General features: G+C 34.9%; 1 protein-coding gene and 4 pseudogenes across 1 annotated transcript in view; 3 read left to right on the top strand and 2 right to left on the bottom strand.

Moving 5' to 3' along the window:
• Positions 1–38: 38 nt before the first annotated feature.
• Positions 39–26,881, top strand: part of LOC128685429 (Na(+)/citrate cotransporter) — a 154,416-nt gene continuing 127,573 nt past the window's right edge. The window contains exons 1-2 of the mRNA XM_070083087.1: positions 39–118; positions 8,115–8,327. Coding sequence (XP_069939188.1) covers positions 8,229–8,327 — 99 coding nt within the window. The 5' untranslated portion in view covers positions 39–118; positions 8,115–8,228. The remainder of the gene's footprint in view (positions 119–8,114; positions 8,328–26,881) is intronic.
• On the top strand, positions 13,993–14,737 carry LOC138852430 (cytochrome c oxidase subunit 2-like; annotated as a pseudogene).
• Positions 14,843–15,713, top strand: LOC128685428 (ATP synthase subunit a-like; annotated as a pseudogene).
• Positions 17,914–19,235, bottom strand: LOC138852429 (NADH-ubiquinone oxidoreductase chain 5-like; annotated as a pseudogene).
• On the bottom strand, positions 25,265–26,067 carry LOC138852399 (NADH-ubiquinone oxidoreductase chain 1-like; annotated as a pseudogene).

Genomic DNA, 26,881 nt, shown 5'->3' with positions numbered 1-26,881 from the left:
CAGGTTGAAGAGTTACCTCAGTGGGTCGGGAGATCAGTGTGGCTGTGACCTCTGTGAAGGCAAGGTGGAGTATCCCACTTGTCAACTGTGTAGTTATTTCCCTATTTCTAGAAACAAAGTAAGAGGATTCTATTTACACAGAGGCTGTGAAACTTTTAATGTTGCTTTCTAGACTCTCAAAAATATGTCAGCAGTAGTTCTGGTGAAGTGTTGAGGTGTTAAGGAAAGAAATGGTGCATTTGATTGACAAAATGTACAGAATGATTCCTTCATATTCCTTTAACAGTTATTATTGAAGTGGTCTCGTTAATTCCAAGATAAAACAGCGAAAATGTCTTATTTGTTTTCATTATAAATGCACTTAAAAATCTGTAACGTTACAGCTGCCATATCAATATACATAAATTTTTTGAAGTTCATTGAACATTCACCTATTATCAAGCGGCCGACTTATCGTTGAACAATTCTGTATCCAAGGATTACCAGCCATCCTTACCATGGTATCAAACCTGACTGACTTCCATTCCTACCAGGCGCTCTTGTGTTTAATCCCAGGGGGTTCATGGCTTCCCTCTCCCATGGTTGTAATAATAACAAGTGATGTAACGTCCCAGTGTTCAACGTCCGCGTGGTCGATGTCTGATCTGACACACCCTTACGACTTTAGCGCTTCTCAGCGAATATATGTAAAAGACTTACTGGCCAAGCTGAGGTTGTGGGATTCCGAGTCTGTCACTGGACGTGGGTCAGTAAGACTAACTTATCTGTGCACAAAATAAAGAATAATTGCGTCTGAGAGAGGCATTAAAGAATTTAAGTCTTCGAACATAGTTTAACACAGAAATTACGTCCCTTTAGTGTTACGTATTTTACCGTAATTAATGTATAATGTTGGCCAGGACCAGAGTTGTACCACGGGTCTCAATTTTGTCATAACTCTTCTTTTTATAATTAATCTCCCTGGTGGTTATTTATATAAAAAATCGAGAAAATGTCTTTAACACTTTATGAATGTTATAAATAATAATACTAATAAAATATTATAATTATTATATAATAATAATCCATGATAATGCTTACATCAAGTTTCGCCAAGATGACAAATTCTCTGACTATATAGCTTGAAGCTTTGTTAATATATATATCTCGTAAATATCAGGATACACTGTTGAGGCTTCAGTCTTCATGAAGCTCCCGGTGATTGCACTTCCTGATCCCCGTCGTGTTTGTCTATACAGACTTAAACTTACATACATGTATGTCTTTATCTGAGGAAGATAACATGGTGTGACGGTTCCTCGCACGTCTGATAACTTTCTCAGCAGCGTCTAGGTCTCTGCTTACTAATCACGACGCCAAATTCATAATGTGTGTGGAACGTGGGATTTTTTTTTTTTTTTACAGTGAACATGACAAGTCACGTAGTGCCCGGAAAGAAAAAAAATATTGACAAACTTGTCCATCTCGGTAAAATAAAAAAAAATCTAGCCCCTTGTAAGATTTGTTCTATCTGAACGTAAACTACGTAATTTTACGTTCGTAACTCGATTAGACGATTAACTCTGTACGTGGAAATTAATTGGCTCGCTGCTCGTCGACACTGACAGAACAGCCCTTCAAAAGGAGGGGTGAGGCCTTGATACCCATGAATAGCTCTTGATATAAGAAACTAATTAGCCTCTCCTTCTTCGGGTCAAACTTGATTACCTACTATTCTTCACGTGCTCTGTGACCTCAACAGCTTGAACACTTTCCCATTATTTAATATGTATATATTTTGCATATATTTGACAAGTCAGATTCAAGGTTTTGCCATCACGGTAAATTTTTCTTCACATCAAGATAGAGTTAAACTGTCGGTTTTCTCATCAATGTTGTTGAGATTTTTACGTATTTGTAGTCCAGAGTTCATAGATGAAGAAATATCCAAAATTTATGAAATAGCTAATGATCTAAAATACCCAAGAAACGTAATTGATAAATCTTTTAAAACTGCTAGAAATACTTTTTACAATCCAAAAAGGAACACTCACCCTTGTTCAGCTAAAAATATTTTGGTTCTCCCTTACCATGAAAACTTGGTTGATATGCCTTCTCTTCTTAAGACTTTTAATATCAAAATTGCATTTAAAAATCTTGATACAGTAAAAAAACCTTTTGATAAAGAATTCCCCCCAAAATACTGACGGATGTGTCTATAAGATTCCTTGTAAAATTTGCGATAAAGTTTATTACGGCCAAACTGGTAAAAATCTCGAACTAAGATTATAACAACATAAATATAGCATTAGAACTGGACAGGATTCTAATGCTCTATTTATTCATGTGAGAGATTTCAACCATCCAATTGATTTTCAAAAGGCAGAGAAAGTTGTATCAAGCAAGTCCATGGTCAACAGGAATATAATTGAATCCTGTTTCATAAAAAAGCAATTTTGAAAATAATATGAATATTTCCTTTGGTTTATATAAATTAGATTCATTATTAATTGATAAAATTTGGGAAGAATTTAATGATACATTAAACAAGTAATAAATCTTAATTCTCGGGTAGAGTATTAGGTGGGTTTCACAGAGTCGGGTGTCGTCAGGCGTGTGTGAGGTGTTGCTTTATTGTGGGATGTGATGGTGAGGTGTAGTCTTGACCCTTTATATGCCTTCCTTTGACGTTTTGTTTTTATAATTCCTTAATAATGTGAGAAGTCACGAAAGCACTTGGAATTTCACTATTCTTTCACAATGGGTGTTTTGCATATTCTGATACCACCTTTTTACTGTGATCTTATTGCATATATATATATATATATATATATATATATATATATATATATATATATATATATATATATATATATATATATATATATATATATATATATATATATATATATATATGTCGTGCCAAATATGCAAAACTGGTCAATTAGCAAGAACTCATTTAAAATTAAGTCCTTTCCAAAATTTTCTCTTATACGTTTAAAGATATATTTTTTTCATTAATGTTAATGAAAAAAATTTTCATTTTGCACCAAAAGAATCTTAGAAAACTTACCTAACCTTATTATAACAAGAGCAATTTAGTTTAGCCTAACCCAACTAAATATATTTTAAATACGTTCACAATAATTTAGTACTAAAGAAACACAATCAAATATATTTTTTTCGTTAGCTTCAGAATGATTTTGGCGAAATTATTGCATACACAAATTTTCACTTGTCCTATATGGCAAGATGAGCATTGCTATTTAAGCCTAGATCGCAAGTTCTGCCTATTCGGCACGACATATATATATATATATATATATATATATAAATATATATATATATATATATATATATATATATATGTCGTGCCGAATATGTAAAACTTGTCAATTAGCAAGAACTCATTTAAAATTAGGTCCTTTCTAAAATTTTCTCTTATACGTTTAAAGATATATTTTTTTCATTAATTTTAATGTAAAAATTTTTAATTTTGCACCAAAAGAATCTTAGAAAACTTACCTAACCTCATTATAAGAAGAACAATTTATTTTAGCCTAACCCAACCAAGTATATTTTAGATTTGTTTACAATAATTTAATACTAAACAAACACAGTGAAATACATTTTTTTTCGTTAGGTTCAGAATGATTTTGGCGAAATTATTGCATACACAAATTTTCACTTGTCCTATATGGCAAGATGAGCGTTGCTATTTAACCCAAGATCGCAAGTTCTGCTTATTCGGCACGACATATACAAAACAAAACAAATTCTGGCCACAAAATAGAGCGAAACACCAACGTCAAAGACCTGGGAGTGATTATGTCGGAGGATCTCACCTTCAAGGACCATAACATTGTATCAATCGCATCTGCTAGAAAAATGACAGGATGGATAATGAGAACCTTCAAAACTAGGGAGGCCAAGTCCATGATGACACTCTTCAGGTCACTTGTTCTATCTAGGCTGGAATATTGCTGCACTCTAACAGCACCTTTCAAGGCAGGTGAAATTGCCGACCTAGAAAATGTACAGAGAACTTTCACGGCGCGCATAACGGAGATAAAACACCTCAATTACTGGGAGCGCTTGAGGTTTCTAAACCTGTATTCCCTGGAACGCAGGAGGGAGAGATACATGATTATATACACCTGGAAAATCCTAGAGGGACTAGTACCGAACTTGCACACGAAAATCACTCACTACGAAAGCAAAAGACTTGGCAGACGATGCACCATCCCCCCAATGAAAAGCAGGGGTGTCACTAGCACGTTAAGAGACCATACAATAAGTGTCAGGGGCCCGAGACTGTTCAACTGCCTCCCAGCACACATAAGGGGGATTACCAACAGACCCCTGGCAGTCTTCAAGCTGGCACTGGACAAGCACCTAAAGTCAGTTCCTGATCAGCCGGGCTGTGGCTCGTACGTTGGTTTGCGTGCAGCCAGCAGCAACAGCCTGGTTGATCAGGCGCTGATCCACCAGGAGGCCTGGTCACAGACCGGGCCGCGGGGGCGTTGACCCCCGAAACTCTCTCCAGGTAAACTCCAGGTAATATATATATATATATATGTATATATATATATATATATATTATATATATATATATATATATATATATTTATTTATTTATTTATTTATTTATAATTTGAGCACACTTACAGAGGTACAAAAAAAAAATACAGATAAGAGCAGCATGCCAAAGCCACTTATACTATGCATAGCATTACGGGCTGGCTTAAAATTAACTTAAGATTAACTAAGCAATGATGAAATCAGTGAAAAACATTAATGTAAACTGATTACTATAAAGCACAAGTGAGTATTACAAAGACAGGTCATATGGTTGCATGCATTGTTGTAAATTCAGTAGAATGGAGTATTCTGTTAGGTAGTGAATTTAAAAAATAATAAAGTTAGATTGGGTTTTAGGTTTAACATTTATGTGATATAATTGTGAGAAACATTTAAGATATACAATTTATAAGGTTCAGTTATTCAGTATTTATTTGGTTTTGGGTGAGTAAGTGATCTTTGAGAAGAGACTTGAATTTATAAACAGGTAGTGTTTCTTTTATATTAACAGGTAATGAATTCCAGATTTTAGGGCCTTTTATGTGCATTGAGTTTTTGCATAGCGTGAGATGGACACGAGGAATATCAAAGAGTGATCTGTGCCTTGTGTTATGGTCATGTGTTCTGTTGAGGTTGGCAAGGAGATGTTTGAGGGGAGGGTTAATATCAGAGTTGAGTGTTCTATGTATGTAATAGGTGCAGTAATAAGTATGGATGTTTTGTATGGTGAGTAGGTTGAGTGTATTGAATATTGGTGGAGTGTGCTGCCTGTAGTGAGAATTTGTTATCATTCTAACTGCAGCCTTTTGTTGGGTAATTAGTGGTCTGAGATGGTTACTTGTTGTTGAGCCCCATGCACAAATTCCATAGGTGAGATAGGGGTAAATAAGAGAGTGATATAGGGCCAGGAGGGCTGACTGTGGAGCATAGTACCGTATCTTCGATAGTATGCCTACAGTCTTGGAAATTTTCTTAGAAATTTGTTGTATATGTGTATGAAATTTGAGTCTATTATCAAGGTGGATTCCTAAGAATTTTCCCTCTGTTAGCTTTGTGATAGGTGATCCGTTTATCATTATGTTAAGAGGGACATCTGTAGCTCTGTTACCAAACTGAATGAAGTAGGTTTTGTCAATGTTTAGTGTAAGTTTGTTAGTACTCATCCAGGTAGATATTTTCTGTAATTCGGTATTTACAGTATTGGCTAGCTTGACTGGGCTCGGGTGGGAGAAGACGTATGTTGTGTCATCAGCAAATAGTGTGGGTTTGAGTAATTGAGAAGCATTTGGTAGGTCATTTATGTATAGGAGAAAGAGAAGAGGGCCAAGGACACTTCCCTGTGGGACACCAACTGTAATTGGTTGTGCAGAAGAGTTTGCCCCATTTGCGTACACATATTGGCTTCTGTTGCTGAGGTATGACTTGAGGTAGTTGAGGGAGTGCCCTCTTATACCATAGTGTGATAATTTTACGTGGAGCAAGTCATGGTCAACTGTATCAAAAGCTTTACGTAAGTCAATGAAGATCCCCAGTGGGACTTCTTTTTTCTCTATTGCAGTGTATATATGTTCTAGCATGTGTATAATAGCATCATTAGTATTTTTATTAGGCCTGAATCCAAATTGGCAGGGGTTGAGTATGTTTTGGGAGATAAGGTAGGAGTAGATTCGTTTATGAATTAATTTTTCGAAGATTTTTGAGAGAGGGTGTAAGTTGGATATTGGCCTATAGTTATTCAACTCTGTTTGGTCTCCTCCTTTGTGGATCGGGGTGACCCTTGCTATTTTGAGTACTGTAGGGAAGGTGGAGGATTCAATGGATTTGTTAAAGAGTGTTGCAATGATTGGTGATAGCACTTGTGACACTTTTTTGTATATAAAGGGTGGTAAGGTATTTAAATCTCCTGTCTTGTTTTTTAGTGCGTTGATAATAAGGGAGACTTCGTATGGGTTAGTCGGAGCTAGGAACAGTGTGTTCGGGTAGTTGCCGGTGAGGTAGTCATTTGGTGGGGTATCTGAGCTTGGGATTTTATTGGCAAGGTTTTGTCCTATAGTGGAGAAGAAATCATTGAGTCTGTTTGCTGTTTCTGTTGGTGGGAGTTGGGGTTCATCTGATTTTGCTAATTTTATTTCGCTATTTCGTGATATCTTTTTTGTTCCCAGAATTTCTGATAGGGTTTTCCAGGTCTTTTTTATATCACCTCGTAAGTTGGATAATCTGTTCTCATAATACAATTTTTTTGCCCTTCTTATCAGGCTGGTTAGGATTGACGAGTAACGTTTTGTTTGGTCTCTGGTTATGTGACCCATTCTGTACTGTTTTTCATATTGGTGTTTTGTATTTATGGATTTGAGAATGCTGGGTGTTAGCCAGGGACTGTTCAGTCTCTTAGCTGTCATCTGCTTAGTTTTTTTAGGGCAGTGCTTGTTATAGAGGTATTGAGTCTTTTTTAGAAAATTATTAATACATTCGTCAATATCTGTATTGATTTCTAGCTCAGTGTGCCAATCAATGTTTGCTAATGCTGTTGTGAAGTTATTAATGGCTGCCTCATTGTGAAGTCTGAAGGTGACTTTAGTAGTGTCTTGGGGTAATTTACCAAGAGTTGTTATGAGGAAAGTAGGGTAGTGGTCTGTGGTATTATCTGTAATTATGCCTGATTTTAAAGGGGATATGGTGTTGGTCCAGATGTGGTCAAGTAGGGAAACACTAGTCTCTGTAACTCTTGTAGGTTTTGTTACTGTTGGTAGCAACATACAGTTACTCATTGTGTTTGTGAATTCAGTAACGTGTGGGTCCTGGTCTTGCAGGAGATTTATATTGAAGTCACCTGAGAGTAGTAAGTGATCTTTGTTCATGCGTGCATCAGTTATCATACTTCCTAGGTTTTGACTAAATTGCAATGCAATAAGATCACAGTAAACAGGTGATTTCAAAATATGCAAAACAACCACTCTGAAAGAATAGAGAAATTCCAAGCGCTTTCATGACTACTCACATTATCATAGTTCCTTGATAATGTGAGTAGTCACGAAAGCGCTTGGAATTTCTCTATTCTTTCAGAGTGGATGTTTTGCATATATATATATATATATATATATATATATATATATATATATATATATATATATATATATATATATATATATATATATATATATATATATATATTATATATATATATATATATATATATATATATATATATATATATATATATATATATATATATATATATATATATATATATATATATATATAAAGTTAAAAGAAAATAAATCTCATTAATCTCAAAAAGTATGATAATTATCTTACTCTGGGTACTGTATAAAACTTTGAGTTCTGTAGTGATACTGAGACTACACAGTAACTATAGCGACACAAGCACGGTGTTGTAAAGTGTTGTAGTGACAATTTCCACCTGGTAACCAGTGAAACTATTACATCAAGTGAAGTACTGTGCACACTCAATCATTTGAACACTAATATATGTTTTGGAACATATGGTGAAAGTACATACCTTTTTTTTTTTTAACTTTTTACTCCGTATCCAGTGATATATATTAACTTGATGATAATTTAAAATTGCTACTGAAAATGCGCCAGTAACTGCTGAAGTCCTCTTAGACTCCTTAAGTTTAAAAAGTTGTGACTGTAGTCAACTCAAAATGATGGCCAGGTACACAATACTTCCCTACTGGAAGTCCCTGGTGCTCGTCCTCACACCGATTGTCTTCTGCTTCATCCCTGTTAACTGGGACACCTCGGTAAGTAGTCTGAGTCGTCACAAGTAGACTAGTTCAGGTGTAGATAATGCATGAGCCATGGGATTGGTTAAGTAGAGTAGAATATGGAAACATGCAAATGCAGTGTAATGAGATCCTTTACTAACAACGTTTCACCCAGTTTTGTTCAAACTATTCGATCTAAAGTCATCATCACACATCAAATCTGTCTGGCAGTTCAGATGCATCACTACATTTAATAAGCAACCATGGATTCAGTTCATCTTACTCATAAGTGGAGATATTTGAATCTAGCGCAGTAAGATCAGAAGGTACAACTAACCCAGGTATTATTTGTGCTCGCTTTGGACAGCTCGTGGATAAGAATAATAGATGGAGTGATGCTTGGAATTAAACTCCAGACAACAGTATCAGGATGTTTTCTTTAAAATGTTTTGACACTTGGGAAGATAGCCATCAAGTACATGTACCGATAAACCACTGTTGATCAGCTACCTATATCTCCACTATGACGACCAGATGCTGAAGCTTAGGTTATCTTGATTGAATTACATGGCCACTGCGTTCACCAAAGCCTGGTTGGTCACTAATGATTCAGGCTCTGAGTCAAGGAAGTCATTCACAGTCATCCATTACATATATGCCAATGATCAAGATATGAATACTGATGACATGACGGAAGGTAGGTGTGTGTGTGTGTGTGTGTGTGTGTGTGTGTGTGTGTGTGTGTGTGTGTGTGTGTGTGTGTGTGTGTGTGTGTGTGTGTGTGTGTGTGTGCGTGCGTGCGTGCGTGCGTGCGTGCGTGCGTGCGTGCGTGCGTGCGTGCGTGCGCGTGCGTGCATGCGTGTGTGGAGTGCGTGCATGGCAGAAGCCAAGCATCACCATATAACACCTACGCTAACCTTTGATCAGCCTTTATAACAGTGTTAAACTGTGACCAGTGTGGCCCAGTGAACCATTTAACAGTGAGTTACAACCTCTTGTGCTTCCCTTTGGAGGTTGCTACACTGAAGCCAGCTTCCTAGGCCTTCAAGGCTCCTTATTCTCTCCTACACTCTATATTCTCTACACAAATGACATGCCTGAACACATTTACCAAAACACCGTCGCTGTCTCTTATCCAGACGACATTACACAACTCACACGAAAACAGTAGATTCCTCACACACAGAACACATCTCGAGGTAGACAGGATTACCGCATGGGAACTGTTATGGCGAATAAAAACCAATACCAACAAATCCAAGATCATAAAAGACGTGGCATCCGTGCTCCTGTCGAACTCAAAACCAGTACTTCACGAACACCCATACCTCAAACATTTTCTACAGTAGTACTTGGAGTTACCCTTGACTCCAGGTTGAGCACCACACATCACTTACAAAACAGCTGTTGCCGGGATTACACTCTCTCAGCTCTATAAACTGAGAGGTCCACGTCTTGCCACCAAGCTTCACCTATACACAGCAATCATCAGGACTCTCATCACTTACACTCCCCTTGCCTTAACACTGGCAGCTAAGACCAACACACTGAAGCTACAACGTATCCAGAACCGAGCGTTACGCTGGGTGCTAGTAGTGAGGTGGGATGACTATGCCACAAGCGAATCACTCTGCCTCAGGACTGGCATACCAGCTTTGAATGTGTTCTGGAAAACATTCTGTGACAGACAACTTGACAGACTTGAGACTCACCACGATTACTGGACTTCTTACCTTGATGACTATCAGTCGCCCTTACAATTTTGTCAATCTCTTCAGAGCTCTTTACGACCCTGTTCCTCCTCCTCCTCGATACACTTAATTTTTCAGCAATCTTGCTCTTCTCTTGCACTCTTCCTGCTCCTTTTCTTGCACTTTTCATGCTAAAATGTCCTAAAGCAGTTACCATCTTTTCTTTATCTATCCTTTATCTCTCCAACTCTCATAAACTGTCATTGTCGTGGAGGGTCGTTTCTCTGTGCAGTTCAGTGGAGCGTCTTGCCTAGTGTCATTTGGGATCACCACTACTCCTGCCTTTGCCCGAATCGCGTGACCGGTCTTGCAATGGGTGGGAGACAGAGAGCAGCAGCACATGACCCAACTCTTCATTTTTCTTTATTCTTTTCCTCTCCCCACCTATTCTTTAACTATCCCCACTTTCCACTCGCCCCTAGTCGGTCCTTACCTGTGAATCCCTTCTGATTCTGATTCTCAGCCTTGAAGAACTGCTAGAGGTTATGTATGCTCCTGACACAGTGGCCACATGATCAGTGGTCACATGTTGCAGGAACAGTCATACGACATCGGCTTGCCGATACTGATTTTAATGTCATATTAGCAAAAACGTTCAAGTTACTAAAATTTGGACTACGACGTGACTGAAATCACAGTAGTTGCACTTTCAGCAGAAGATACCTATGAAAACTTCATCAGAACAGAAGTCTGTGGCTCTGGCTGTTGCCAAGCTGGGACAGAACTCCAGGAAGGCAGCAATTTAGTTAAATAATATGTTGTATGTAGACACCCCTAGAGAGGATGATGTACATTAGACTGGTTTAGTATCACTAACAATGGGAAACACTCCTCGGGCATGATCAATTATTTTTTTACACAGGTCAGTTTTAAAGGATAAGAACTGTTATCCTATCTTAGCTTATTTCAAAACCCAGCCCTATCTAAGGTATACCACTACCCCTTGGGATGCGACCCACAACAGACTAACGCCCAGGTACCTACTTACTGTTAAGTGAACAGAGGAGACATTACATTACTGTTCCTATTACTTGTCAAACAAACTTGGCCTTGCGCAGGAATGACAATAACCATAAACAACATAATGACAGGACTCATTTTTCAGATTGTTTCCTGGTTTGAGAAAGAGAGTGAACTCTATTGCTATTAGAGTAGTGCCTCTCCAGGATATAACCTCGAATTTATTATTCTTTCAGTTTAATCAGGCTTTCCACTTATATCCACAGTGATAATAATAAAATATCTACTGGGAGTATTATTCACATGTTTTGGATATAAAATATATAAATAATTAACCTACCAAAATAAATAGACAAAAACATTTACCATGAAAAACACTGCCTTTGCTGTAATAGCACCATTTACCTGATTTCATCAGGTAAATGGCGAGAAAACGCCATCCATTCGTGTCTACTTGACATTTTGCCTGGACCAAATATACTGGGCAGAAGCCTCAGGTAAATGTGGAAGGACGCACGTGCACTAGACTATATCTGCTTGAGATGAGGAGACAGCCTGTTGCACACAGCACCCTCTTCAGCACATTGTTGTCCATTGTTCTGGCTGTCAACATACACTTTGTATGATGGAAACTTCTTAATTCCGAAACACCATGGTTAAAAACTCATGACTAAACACTTATAGCATTTTATAATAGAAACGTTTCGGTCCTGGGACCTGTTTACTCCATACAAAGACTGAAGAAGGTCCCAGGTCTGAAACATTTCCATAACAAAATTGCTCATGCGTCTTTAACGACATAGCCGAGGTCCCTGGCGATGAATAGGCATATATATTAAGGTGAATGCTTCTATGTGAGATTCTCTGAAGAAAATTTTTGCCTCACAGTGACTTAATGTGCCATGTACATGTATAATCTTGAGAAGTGGCTAGCCTGGTGGGCACTGCAGATGAGCTACAGTCTCTACGGTGTTAGGTAGGACGTTGGTGTTTACCCATCCTCTTTTTTTAATAACAATCGTCCGTCCCTACCAGAACATTGGCGTAATATATAAGGTTGGTAGACAGCGACTGCCCAGGGCGGTACTTCCATTCTGTCAAGTGAGTGTAAAACAAAAACCTGTAAATGCTTTACATAATGATAAGATTGCTGGTGTCTTTTTTCCTGCTTCATAAACATGCAAGATTTCAGGTACGTCTTGTTACTTGTACTTACACCTAGGTCACACTACACATGCATGTACAGGCATATATATACACACCAGTCTGAGTTTTCTTTTGTTTTCTTACTAGTTCTTGTTCTTGTTTATTTCCTCTTATCACTAAGATATGCATGTACACTAACTATAAAATAAAAGTTCAAGCAAGAATCAAACTTTAACCTTCTTCGACCTATTTGAGCAAACAGTTATCCCTATTTCTACATTTAATCTTCTAAGAATACTACTTAAATTAAATATTAATTTACAGCTAGTCCGCTATAATTCTAACTCCTACAATAAGTATAGTGCCTGATAAAAAGGACAGTTTTGATAGAACTGCTCATGTAGTTTTGCTACCTATATTATGAAAACTTATTTTCCTTAAGCTTTAGTAATCTCTACATCTTCAAATTTGCAATTTGACGTCTTTTTTCCACTATAAAGCCTCACGCAACGATGGTTTTTTTCAACAAATCATAAAGATATTGGTACCTTGTACTTTGTGTTTGGAGCTTGATCTGGTATAGTAGGTACCTCATTAAGATTGATTATTCGAGCCGAACTTAGTCAACCAGGAAGATTAATTGGAGATGATCAAATTTATAATGTAATTGTAACAGCCCACGCCTTCGTAATAATTTTCTTCATAGTTATACTGATTATGATCCGAGGTTTTGGGAACTGATTAGTTCCACTTATACTTGGAGCACCTGATATAGCCTTCCCTCGAATAAATAATATAAGATTTTGACTTCTACCATTTTCCCTTACTCTCCTTCTTATAAGAGGGATAGTAGAAAGGGGTGTTGGAACCGGATGAACAGTTTACCCTCCTCTAGCAGCATCAATCGCTCATGCGGGAGCATCAGTTGATCTCGGAATCTTCTCCATACATCTAGCCGGAGTCTCCTCAATTTTAGGAGCCGTAAACTTTATAACTACAGCAATCAATATACGAACAAGGGGAATAACCATAGATCGAATACCTTTATTTGTATGGTTCGTTTTCATTACTGCGGTACTTCTTCTTCTGTCCCTTCCCGTTCTAGCAGGAGCAATTACCATACTTCTTACAGACCGAAATTTAAACACTACTTTCTTCGATCCAGCTGGTGGGGGTGACCCTATTCTTTACCAGCACTTATTCTGATTTTTCGGGCATCCCGAAGTCTATATTTTAATTCTCCCAGCTTTCGGTATAGTCTCACACATTGTTACACAAGAGTCAGGCAAAAAAGAAGCATTTGGAACACTAGGAATAATTTATGCCATAACAGCAATTGGGATTCTAGGGTTCCTTTTATGAGCCCACCACATGTTCACTGTAGGTATAGACGTGGATACCCGAGCATATTTCACATCAGCAACCATAATTATTGCCATTCCTACGGGAATTAAAATCTTCAGATGATTAAGAACTCTACAAGGTTCTCAATTCTCATACACTCCTTCCCTTTTATGATCCCTAGGATTTATCTTCTTATTTACAGTAGGCGGTTTAACAGGAGTTATTTTAGCAAACTCCTCAATCAACATTATTCTTCATGACACATACTATGTTGTAGCCCATTTCCACTATGTCCTATCTATAGGGGCTGTATTTGGAATTTTTGGAGGTATGGTTCACTGATTTCCCCTGTTTACTGGATTTTCTCTGAACCCTTCGTGATTAAAACCTCATTTCTTTACTATATTTTTAGGAGTTAACTTAATCTTTTTTCCCCAACACTTCCTAGGACTAAATGGTATACCACGACGATATTCGGACTATCCCGATGCTTACGCATCATGAAATATTGTTTCATCAATCAAGACAGCGCCTCCCCACTTATGGAACAATTAACATACTTCCATGATCATGTGATATTTATTCTTATTCTCATTACTACACTAGTAGGTTATATTTTAATCAATTCAGCACTAAACTCATTTATTAACCGATTTTTACTCGAAAACCAAGAAACTGAAATTATCTGAACTATTTTACCTGCTATCATCTTAATTATCATCGCTATACCTTCACTGCAATTACTCTATTTATTGGATGAAACTAACAACTCAAGAATCACAATTAAAACCATCAGACATCAATGATATTGATCTTATGAATATTCAGACTTTCTAAATATCGAATTTGATTCCTACATAACACCTTATGATATCAACTCAAATTTACGACTCTTAGATGTTGATAACCGAGTGCCAATTCCTTTTAATACTCAAATTCGTCTTATTATTTCAGCAGCAGACGTAATCCATTCTTGAACTATTCCTTCTTTAGGAGTAAAAGCCGATGCCATCCCGGGACGACTCAATCAAATTAGATTTCTTGTAAACCGACCAGGTTTATTCTACGGTTAATGTTCAGAAATTTGTGGGGCTAACCACAGATTCATACCAATTTTAATTGAAAGAATCTCGGTAGACTCTTTCTTGAATTGAATTTCTAGAAATTCATAATTAAATCTGCTCTTTTCTCCAGATAACTTATAAAAGTTTAGGTCTTTTAAACCTAAAAAAGTAGTTCTCCTACTTCTAGAGACAAAAATTAGTTAAAAAATAACATTAGTTTGTCAGATTAAAGTTATCGTATTTATGATATTTTTGAATGCCTCAAATAGGGCCCTTACTATGATTTAATCTTTTTTTGATATTCATCCTAGGATATATTTTATTTTCTATCATCAACTTCTTCTCCAAACTTCCAATTAAAACAGAAACCTTTATTCACAAACCAACACTTCTAGAAAAACCCTGAAAATGATAACAAGATTATTCTCCATTTTTGAACCATCCTCAAGCATTCTCTCACTCAATCTAAACTGAATATCAACATTCTTAGGATTTCTATTCGTTCCAATTCTTTTTTGAGCTTCACCATCTCGATGTCTTTATTTATGATTTAAAATTGTATCCACCCATCATAACGAATTTAAGACAATTTTAGGACCCTCCAACCCAGGCTTATCATTTTAATTTGTTTCGTTATTTAGTTTTATTCTTTTTAATAACTCTTTAGGTCTCCTTCCTTATGTCTTTACCAGATCTAGACAATTAGCAATAACCCTAACCTTGGCCCTACCTTTATGGTTATCTTTTATTTTGTTAGGATGATTAAACCACACATTTAGCAATAACCCTAACCTTGGCCCTACCTTTATGGTTATCTTTTATTTTGTTAGGATGATTAAACCACACTCAGCATATATTTGCCCATTTAGTACCTCAAGGAACCCCAAATGTGCTTATACCTTTTATAGTTCTCATTGAAACAATTAGAAACATTATTCGGCCAGGAACATTGGCAATCCGACTCGCAGCAAATGTAATTGCAGGCCATCTCCTTCTGACTTTACTCGGAAGAATAGGACCTTCTTTATCATCCAAATTATTAATCTTTCTCATTCTAGTCCAAATTCTTCTTCTTATATTGGAGTCTGCTGTTGCAATCATTCAATCTTATGTATTTGCAGTTCTCAGAACGCTTTATGCCAGTGAAGTAAATTAATGTCATCACACAGACACCATGCCTTTCACTTAGTTGACATAAGACCCTGACCCTTAACAGGATCAATCAGAGCCATACTTTTAACATCAGGTCTTATTAAATGATTTCATCAATTTTATCCAGATCTTCTCTTTTTTAGGTTTATTCCTATTATTTTAACTATAATTCAATGATGGTGAGATGTAACTCGAGAAGGAACGTATCAAGGACTCCACACTCAAATTGTTATAAAAGGTCTATGGTGAGGAATAATTCTGTTTATTGTCTCCGAAGTATTATTTTTCTTCTTTTTTTGGGGGGGCTTTCTTTCATAGAAGACTTGCACCTACAATTGAAATTGGAATGTTTTGACCACCAGAAGGCATTCAACCTTTTAACCCTTTCCAAGTCCCCCTTCTCAATACGACTATTTTACTTTCATCAGGAGTGACAGTAACTTGAGCACATCACGCAATCCTTAACTCTCATCACTCTGAAGCTATGCAAAGTCTAGGTCTAACTATTCTTCTCGGAGTTTACTTCACTTCCCTTCAAGCATACGAGTATTTGGAAGCATCTTTCTCTATCGCAGACTCAATTTACGGAACTACCTTCTTTGTAGCAACTGAATTTCACGGACTTCACGTAATCATCGGAACTTCTTTTTTAACAGTTTGTTTTTAATCGTCTTTACAAGTGCCACTTCTCTAATAACCATCACTTTGGATTTGAGGCTACAGCTTGATACTGACATTTCGTTGATATAGTTTGATTATTCCTCTATGTCTTTATTTACTGATGAGGAAGATAATTTTTTAGTATAAATGGTACATCTAGCTTCCAACTAGAAAGTCTAATTGTTTAGAAAAATTAATTTTAACTATCAACTTAATCATCCTTCTGACTCTCTCGATTACAACACTAATTATAATTTTATCTTCAATTTTATAAAAAAAAAAACCATTATTGATTGAGAAAAAATATCCCCATTTGAATGTGGATTTGACCCTAAGACTTTGGCCCGATTACCTTTTTCTCTTCGGTTCTTCCTCATTGCTGTAGTTTTCCTAATTTTTGATGTAGAAATTACATTAATTCTCCCTTTAGCCCATATTTCCCCTTTCACAGATTTACAGGATTATTTTTTCTCCTAATCCTTCTCTTCGGCCTCTATTATGAATGATACAAAGGTGCCTTAGAATGATCTAGCTGGAAATGCAGTCAACAATGACATATGATTTGCATTCATAAAGTGTTTACTAAACCTTTTTCAAATTAGAAAGCGAAAGATTGCGTTTAGTTTCGACCTAAATTTTGGTTCACAAACCTCTAATTTATTTTGATAGAAGCCAAAATCAGAGGCATATCACTGATAATGATAAAATTGAAATTTTCTTTCATCTCAAAGAGAATTATGCCAGCGAAAAAGCTTCTAACTTATTTCCCGAGCGGTTAGATTCCGTTCACTTCTCTTTTTTATAGTGTATAAAACATATTACATTTTCAATGTAAAGCTGAAAATTTTTTCTTCTAAAAATATCACCTACAGGTTAATAACCACCTTTGCAGCTTCAATGCAAAATTCTAATTTAAAATATATAAGTAAACTAAATAAAAATAAAAAACATGACAACAACTCAAATAAAAAATCCTTTTATATAAATTATAATCATATTCTCCTGTCTCAATTGTAAGTAACCAGAACCTTTTATTAACCTATCAAATCCTCCCTCACCTCCAAAATACTCCGATCAACCTTTATCCCCATTTTTGAAAAAAGCATCCCCTCTCCTTAATAACTTAAGAAATCGTAATGACACAATTGCAAATAAACCATACCCCCGGCCGGGATTGAACCCGCGGTCATAGAGTCTCAAAAGTCCAGCCCGTCGCGTTAGCCACTAGACCAGCTAGCCACAATAAGATTCATCCAACTAGGTATATTTCTACACCATAGGAAAGTTAGCGGGTTCAATCCCGGCCGGGGGTATGGTTCCTCTCCTTAATCTTCAGCAAGATACCCTAAACGTCGACAAAATTGGTATAAATCATATAGATCCTATAAACACAACATAAGAATAAAACCCAACAGACTTTAGTCTAGTTCTTACCCTAACTATGTTAATTACATAACCTAAAAGAGCCCCAAGCCCTCTCACTAATAAAGCTAAAATTTAAAAAAACGGCCTCAAACAAATCATATAAGGTTCTGGAAATACTACTCAAGCTAAAACACACCCTCCTATTACTGCTCCAATCCTTAATATTATTATACCCCCTAACATTATTCTGTGCCTTTCACTAACAAATATTATAGACCTTATATTAGAAAAGCACCTTATTCTATAATAGATTAATCGAAATGTGTATCATACTGTTAAGCCAGTGCTTAAGACATATAAAAAAAATCTAAAATTATTAATTTCCCTTATAAATGCAACTTCCAAAATCAAATCTTTGGAATAAAATCCAGCCAAAAAAGGTATACCACATAAAGCCAGATTAGCTAAATTTATACAAACCCTAGTTAAATGCATACACATCACTAGCCTGCCCATATTCTGAATATCTTGGTACTCTTTAACCCTATGAATTACCATCCCTGCACACATAAAGAATAAAGCCTTAAATAAAGCATGAGTCAGCAAATGGAAAAAGGCTAGATCAGCGAATCCCAAAGATAAGATACTCATTATTACACCCAATTGTCTTAAAGTTGATAGAGCAATGATTTTCTTCAAATCAAACTCAAAATTAGCCCCCAAGCCCGCTATAAATATAGTCAGACAAGAAATAATCAACAAAACTCCTTGCACACATGAACCATCCAGAGCCCCACTAAACTGAATCAAAATGTAAACACCAGCTGTTACTAGCGTAGAAGAATGAACTAAAGCCGAAACCGGAGTAGGAGCAGCTATGGCTGCTGGAAGTCAAGCCGAAAATGGAATTTGAGCTCTTTTAGTTATAGCAGCAACACACACAAAAACTTTCAATAATAAAAAATCTCCACTCAACTATCTTTCATATAAATAAAATTTCAACCCCCTAACATAAAGAGTAAAAAAATACTCAACAAAATTCCAACATCTCCGATTCGATTCGACAAAACTGTTAATATACCCGCACTCGCAGATTTTTTGTTTTGGTAATAAATTACCAATACATAAGAAATTAACCCTAACCCATCTCAACCTAAAAGGATTCTAATTAAATTAGGTCTAATAATCAAAGCCCCTATAGATAAAACAAAACCAAAAACTAAATATATGAATCGCCTATACCTTTTGTCTCCACTCATGTAATCCCCTCTATAATACATTACCATAGAAGAAATAAACAAAACTACTCCTAAAAATAAGAATCTTACTCAGTCATAAATCAAAGTTGTTACAACAGAAGAAGAGTTTAAAGAAAAAATCTCCCACTCAATTACATAAGCAGACCCCGAACTTAACCTTACTAAACTAAATAGAATAAAAATCAATGCCCTAAATGACAAAAACACTAAACTAACTAAATGACCATAAGCACTTCACATCATGATTTAAAATAACTTTCTTATCTCTTCGGCACCACAACCCGACGTTTTACTCTAAACTATTTAAATTGAAAGGTTCTAGTAGTTTAAAAAAAATTTTGGTCTTGTAAACCAAAGATGAAGTCCATTTTTAGAACTTTATACCATCAGTTATAATATTTTATATTTCACTCTTCCTCTTACCTTAAGAATAGCGATCCTGTTCTCAACCTTAACACACCCTCTCTCCATAGGTCTCACCCTTCTCACACAAACCATTCTTATCTGAATACTTTCAGGTCTCTTCAGGCCCTCCTTCTGATTTTCATATATTTTATTTCTAATTTTTTTAGGAGGAATATTAATTTTGTTTATTTATGTCTCTTCTCTAGCTTCCAATGAAGCCTTTAAAATTCACTTAAAGTCTGGCCTATTAATTATCTTATCTCTTCCTTTATCCACTATTCTAATCTTTTTGGACACTTTATTCCTTCCATCAAAATTTTTCAGATCCTCACTATTCTTAACTTTAGAAAGTAAAATGAATTTAACCAGCTTATCAACCAGCTCCATCTAGTCTCTCCCTTTATTCCCTCTTACTATCCTAGTAATTTTGTATTTACTATTACCTTAATTGTTATTGTCAGTATTATTAATATTACATCAAGACCTTTACAGCCTTCAAAATTCTAAACAGAAAATAGTTTACTTTTAAAATATTAATTTTGGAAATTAAAGAAAAAGTGTTTGTTTTTTTTCTGACTTTTATTAAAACTATTTCAATTATTTAATCCTTTCATACTAAAATAACTTAAAACTCCTTAGAAGATAGAAACCAACCTGGCTCACGCCGGTCTGAACTCAAATCATGTAAAAATTTAAAGGTCGAACAGACCTTCTTCTGTAACTGCTACACCACAAAGAAATTTTTAATTCAACATCGAGGTCACAAACTCTTTTGTCGATAAGAACTCTCAAAAAAAATTATGCTGTTATCCCTAAAGTAATTTACTCTCTAATCCTAAAAAGGGATCATATGAACAGATATCTCTGATTTAAACAAAAAACAGTTATATAACTTATATCTTAGTCACCCCAACCAAACATCTTGCTAATAATAAACTTTACTATTCCAAATCACTCTTAACCAGCTTCATGTATAAACTTTATAGGGTCTTATAGTCCCTCTAACTCATTTAAGCCTTTTCACTTAAAAGTTAAATTCAATCTACGAGATAAAGACAGCTTACTTCTCGTCCGACCATTCATTCCAGCCTCCAATTAAAAGACTAATGATTATGCTACATTCGCACGGTCGTAATACCGTGGCCTTTTAGTTCCCAATGGGCAGGCCAGACTTTATATAACTCTCATATAGACATGTTTTTGATAAACAGGCGGAAATATCTTTTTGCCGAATTCCTTTACACTCACCACTCTTTTAATAAATCTCATTAAATTTTCCAAAATTTATTTAAAATAAACAATTCATATACTACTAATATATTCACTTTAAATCTCTAAACTAAATTTATAAAAAGTCTTTCCTACTTACTTAAAAAATAATAAATATTCTTTTTCTTATACCTCAGATACAACCCCCTGTAAACATGGCTGCCTTTAAGCCTAGTTAAGTATACCTTTTATTTATTTTTATAATTAAAATAATTAAATAAAGAGCTTACCCACTCTATTTCTAAACCTTGCCCTACCTTAGTGCAAAGAAAAAATTGAATTTAAAAAAAAAAAACAGATATCTTAAGGCCCAATTAACATTTCACTACTAAAACAAAGTTTTGAATTTTTTTGCTACAAAAACTCAACCCTCAATTTAGCTATCCTTATTTCGGGAAAAATATCATAAATATTTAATGTAAAATATCCCTAATACACAAGGTACTTTAGTTTAACTGATACTTTTCATCTATTTCACTAATATATTTCAACTTTCCTGCACAGTACTATTATCTATCGCCAACAATTATTATTTCCCTAACTATCTACTAAAACCTCAAAATATTTTTCCTAATCATAATAATTAGCAAGGTTCCATAAGTAACCAAAATAAATCGCCCCTGCGACAACCTTTTCAACGTAAGTGAAATGCTAATCTTTAGCTTTACTTTGAATTTACAGTTTTAATTTTCCAAATAAATAAACTACAATTATCATAAAAACTGCTTATTCAACTTTACAAACTCTCCTATCCTCCCTATTGTCTATATATATATACATTTCTTAAAATGTAATTTGTCCGAATCATTCACTATCTCGTAAATCATATAATCTACTAACATATATATAATATTCACAGTGTATCTAGCGTGTAAGCCATTATTCATATCATTATTAAATTTTATATACCTTAAGCTCGTACACAACAACATATACGTATATATCAAGCTATCTTATCAATTAGCTTATTGCTATGATCTACTAGGAGATATACCTATCTTTTAGTGTATCTATCAGAAAATTACTATAAAGAAGTACTGGCTTTGTTTTATCTTCCTCCATGACCATCCGTTAGGAATACCTTCATAGAAATGGGGGAATCTAGAGGGAGATGATTAATACAAATATAAGTAGAATCTCCTTTCTCACGAAGGGTTCTACTTATAACTGTATTAATCGTAATGTACAGTGCTCAATGTTATTATTCTGTTCTGGTATACATAAGCTCACTCATAGAGTTACACTCAATTCACCACTTCCATGTGAAGAAATGTATATATATACTAGTATAGATTTAAAAAAAATATACAAAATAACCCCCCTTTTGTGTTTTTTTTTTCCCTTTTTTTCTAAATAACTAAATTTTCTCTCTCATTTAATCTGCTTAGAATAACTAAATATTAGAGGGGGACTCAAAGTATTCGAAGATCAATCCTTTAATCACCTATTTCTGTTAACCTTTGGCACTTTTATGTAAATTGGAATCGCACCAATCCTCGAAAGATCAAAACTTTTCGTGCCCTTTACACTTTTACATATAATATAAAGATAAGCTAAATTTAAGCTAATGGGCTCATACCTCATTTATGAGAGTAATCTCTCTTTATAATTTTATTCTCACCTTATAAAATAATTTTTATACTTTCACTTCTGTCGGGATCCCTCCTGACCATTTCTTCTTCCTCATGATTCTTGGCCTGGATTGGTCTTGAACTCAATCTTATATCATTTATTCCTTTAATCTCATCAAAAGAAAATCAATTACCATCAGAGGCCTCTTTAAAATACTTCTTAATTCAAGCTCTCAGATCAGCCATTATCATTTTATCTTCAACCTTAACATTTTTTATTCCGAGAATCTCACTCTCCTTTATCTCCTTAGCCCTGCTTCTTAAATTGGGAGCAGCTCCGTTCCATTTTTTATTTCCTCAAGTCATGGAAGGTCTTAATTGAACCCAAATTATTATTCTCATGACAATCCCAAAACTTGCCCCTATATTTTTGATTTCTTATTTATCTTCAGAATATTATACACACATTATTCTCTTTTTAGGGGGACTTTCTTCCGCTATCATTGGAGCACTTGGAGGAATCAACCAAACATCTCTTAGAAAAATTTTAGCTTACTCGTCTATTAATCATATATCATGAATACTTTTTGCTATGCTTATCAATGAAACTTCCTGGATAATTTACTTTTTTATATATGCTCTGATCTCGGCTTCAGTAGCCTTTTACTTCTCATCAATCCAAACATACTTTTTTTCCCATTTAATTAATTCTGGTCATGGTTCTTTTCCTAAAATTATCTCAATAATAAACCTTTAATCTCTAGGGGGACTGCCACCTTTTTCAGGTTTTATTCCCAAATGAATCATTATTTAAGAAATAATTTTAGCATCCTTTTATTTTCCCCTACTAATTCTTCTTCTTTCTTCACTAGTAACTCTTTATTTTTACATTCGACTCACTCTATCCTCTATCTCAATTTCTTTTACCCAAATAAAATGAAACATTTCCTTTAAAACCCTTAAAATCTTATCGTCTCCTTTATGTTCCTCAATCAATTTATTCGGCGTTTTTATCCCATCTATACTTTTAATTATTTAAGATTTTAAGTTAATTTAAACTAACATCCTTCAAAGTTGTCAAAAAAAGTAATAATCTTTTAAATCTTACCTTATATTGATAAGAAAGTCTAACTTCTATTTAGATTTACAATCTAACGCCTTTAATCTCAGCCATCTTATCCTACAGATTACACAAAATCAAAGAACCTTTCATAAATATAATATTTAATGGAACACTATGTATTAACAAAACAAAATACTCCCTTATTTTTCCAGAACAACAAGAAAATAATGAATTTAAAAACAATCCATGCTGTCTTAAAGAATATATATATAAAGTATAACAGGCACTAAAAAAAGACAAAGCCCCTACTTTGGAGGCAAAGAGGGGAATGTATGAGAGTATAGTCTTACCAACGCTCTTATATGGGTGTGAAGCATGGGTGATGAATGTTGCAGCGAGGAGAAGGCTGGAGGCAGTGGAGATGTCATGTCTGAGGGCAATGTGTGTTGTGAATATAATGCAGAGAATTCGTAGTTTGGAAGTTAGGAGGAGGTGCGGGATTATCAAAACTGTTGTCCAGAGGGCTGAGGAAGGGTTGTTGAGGTGGTTCAGACATGTAGAGAGAATGGAGCGAAACAGAATGACTTCAAGAGTGTATCAGTCTGTAGTGGAAGGAAGGCGGGGTAGGGGTCGGCCTAGGAAAGGTTGGAGGGAGGGGGTAAAGGAGGTTTTGTGTGCGAGGGGCTTGGACTTCCAGCAGGCATGCGTGAGCGCGTTTGATAGGAGTGAATGGAGACAAATGGTTTTTAATACTTGACGTGCTGTTGGAGTGTGAGCAAAGTAACATTTATGAAGGGGTTCAGGGAAACCGGCAGGCCGGACTTGAGTCCTGGAGATGGGAAGTACAGTGCCTGCACTCTGAAGGAGGGGTGTTAATGTTGCAGTTTAAAAACTGTAGTATATAGCACCCTTCTGGCAAGACAGTGATGGAGTGAATGATGGTGAAAGTTTTTCTTTTTCGGGCCACCCTGCCTTGGTGAGAATCGGCCAGTGTGATAATAAAAAAAAATAATAAAATAACAATAGCTACCGCCTCTTTAGGTTATGTTCTACCCTGGGGACAAATATCATTTTGAGGTGCCACCGTTATTACAAACTTATTTTCTGCCATTCCTTATATTGGAACAGATTTAGTTCAATGAATTTGAGGAGGTTTCGCAGTTGATAATGCTACCCTGACTCGATTTTTTACATTTCACTTTCTCTTACCATTTTTAATCGCTGCAGCTACACTTGTTCATATCTTATTTATTCATCACTCCAGAGCTAACAACCCTCTAGGAGTGGCCTCTTCTTTAGATAAGATTCCCTTTCATCCCTACTTTACATTTAAAGATATTGTAGGATTTCTAGTTATATTTATAATCCTAGTCCTCTTAACTCTTTTAAATCCATACCTCCTTGGGGATCCTGATAATTTTATTCCAGCTAACCCTCTGGTTACACCAGTACATATTCAACCTGAATGATATTTTCTATTTGCATACGCTATTCTTTGATCTATTCCAAACAAATTAGGTGGAGTTATCGCTTTAGTTTTATCAGTAGCAATTCTTTGATTACTTCCCTTCACCTCCCTATCAAAATTTCAAGGTCTAACTTTTTACCCTTTTAACCAACTTCTATTTTGAACTCTTGTCTCCACAATCATTTTATTGACATGAATTGGAGCTCAGCCTGTAGAAGATCCTTATATTTTTACAGGACAAACTCTTACTATTATTTATTTTTCTTATTATATCATTAACCCTTTAATCACCCTTTTAACAGATTTACTCCTAGAATGGTTATTTTGTTTATTTAAAACAAATGTTTTGAAAACATTTAAAGGAAGTTTTTTCCAGTACCCACCAATTTATAAATTTAGTTTATGCTAAAATTAATTTTATTCCTATAAAAAAAATTAAAAAATTCAGAGATATAGGAAGAAATCTTTTTCAAGCTATATACATTAATTTATCATATCACAATCGTGGTAAAGTTCCCAGCACACAAATAAATGCAAACCTAACCATTACCAATTTTATATAAAATCTTAATCTTAGAACTCTACCCCCTAAAAATAATAATGTAGACACTCCACTCATAAACAAAATTCTGACATACTCAGCTATAAAAATTAACACAAAACCTCCTCTTCTATATTCAGTATTAAATCCAGAAACTAATTCAGATTCTCCTTCTGCAAAATCAAAAGGAGTACGATTTATCTCTGCCAAACAAGAACCTAATCAAACCATAGACAATGGGAATGTCAATCAAATAAATCACATTCTTTCTTGATAATATCTTAATTCCATAAACCTAAATCTTCTAACTAAAAAAAAACGTAAGATAATAAAATTAAAGCCAATCTTACTTCATATGAAATAGTTTGTGCTACAGCACGAAGACTTCCCAACAAAGAATATTTACAATTTGAAGCTCATCCAGCTCTTATCAAAGGATAGACCCCTAATCTTAAACAACACAAAAAAAATAATACACCTATATCAAAATTTAGTAATCCAAAATCATATGGAATAATCCTTCACAAAATTAAAGCAACAAATAAACCAAATACGGGCGATAAATAATAAGGTAAAAAATTAGATATTACTGGCGAATTCTGCTCTTTTATAAACAATTTCACAGCATCCGAAAAAGGTTGAAGTAATCCTAAAATACCTAATTTATTTGGACCTTTACAAATTTGAATATAGCCTAAAATTTTACGCTCCAAAAGAGTCACAAATGCCACCCCAACTAATACACAAACCATCAACATTAAATATCTCACAATTGTAACAATCACAGCATTCTCTCCAATGCTTTTACTTATAGAATATTTTCTATATAATTAAATTCTAAATCTAACGCATATTTTCTGCCAAAGTAAATTTAATTCTAGGTACACCTTCCAGTACACCTACTATGTTACGACTTATTCCAGCTTAAATGGAAGCGACGGGCGATATGTACATATTTTAGTTCTCATATCACACTAACTTACTAAATTGTGTATAACAATTAAATCCTCCTTCACAGAAACTATTCAATCACTGATACATAATAAATAAATTTTATTGTAACCCATTTCTTCTCACCCATAAACTGCACCTTGATCTAATATATTTTAATTTCTTAAATTTCAATAACTACCCCAATAAGGGCTATCTAATAATGACGGTATACAAACTGTTAAACAATATTAAGTAAGATTCTTCGTGTTGTATCATTTACAGAACAGGTTCCTCTAACAAGACTAAAAAACTGCCAAATTCTTTGAATTTAAAGACCGTATCTACTAATATTCAAGTTTTATTTTTTACCTTTTAAGTATAGCAGGGTATCTAATCTTGGTTTATACCTTAATTTCCAGGCCTCTTCCCCTTTATAATTCACTTCCATTTATCCTCAATAAACCAATTTCACCTTTTATTGTTATAAATCTCAATTTAACTCTTAAATACAAGAATAACCTAAACTAAAATACTTTTACTAAGCTTTTAAGTCTAACCACGATTGCTGGCACAAAATTTCATCAAGCTTTTTATAATTTACTAAATCAAATCCTAATCCAATATTTAATCTTCCGTACT

The sequence above is a fragment of the Cherax quadricarinatus genome, chromosome 8 (genome assembly GCF_038502225.1).
Source record: "Cherax quadricarinatus isolate ZL_2023a chromosome 8, ASM3850222v1, whole genome shotgun sequence".
Taxonomy (NCBI): domain Eukaryota; kingdom Metazoa; phylum Arthropoda; class Malacostraca; order Decapoda; family Parastacidae; genus Cherax; species Cherax quadricarinatus.
The sequence above is the reverse complement of the archived record's forward strand: the minus strand, read 5'-3'. Positions and strand labels throughout refer to the sequence as shown.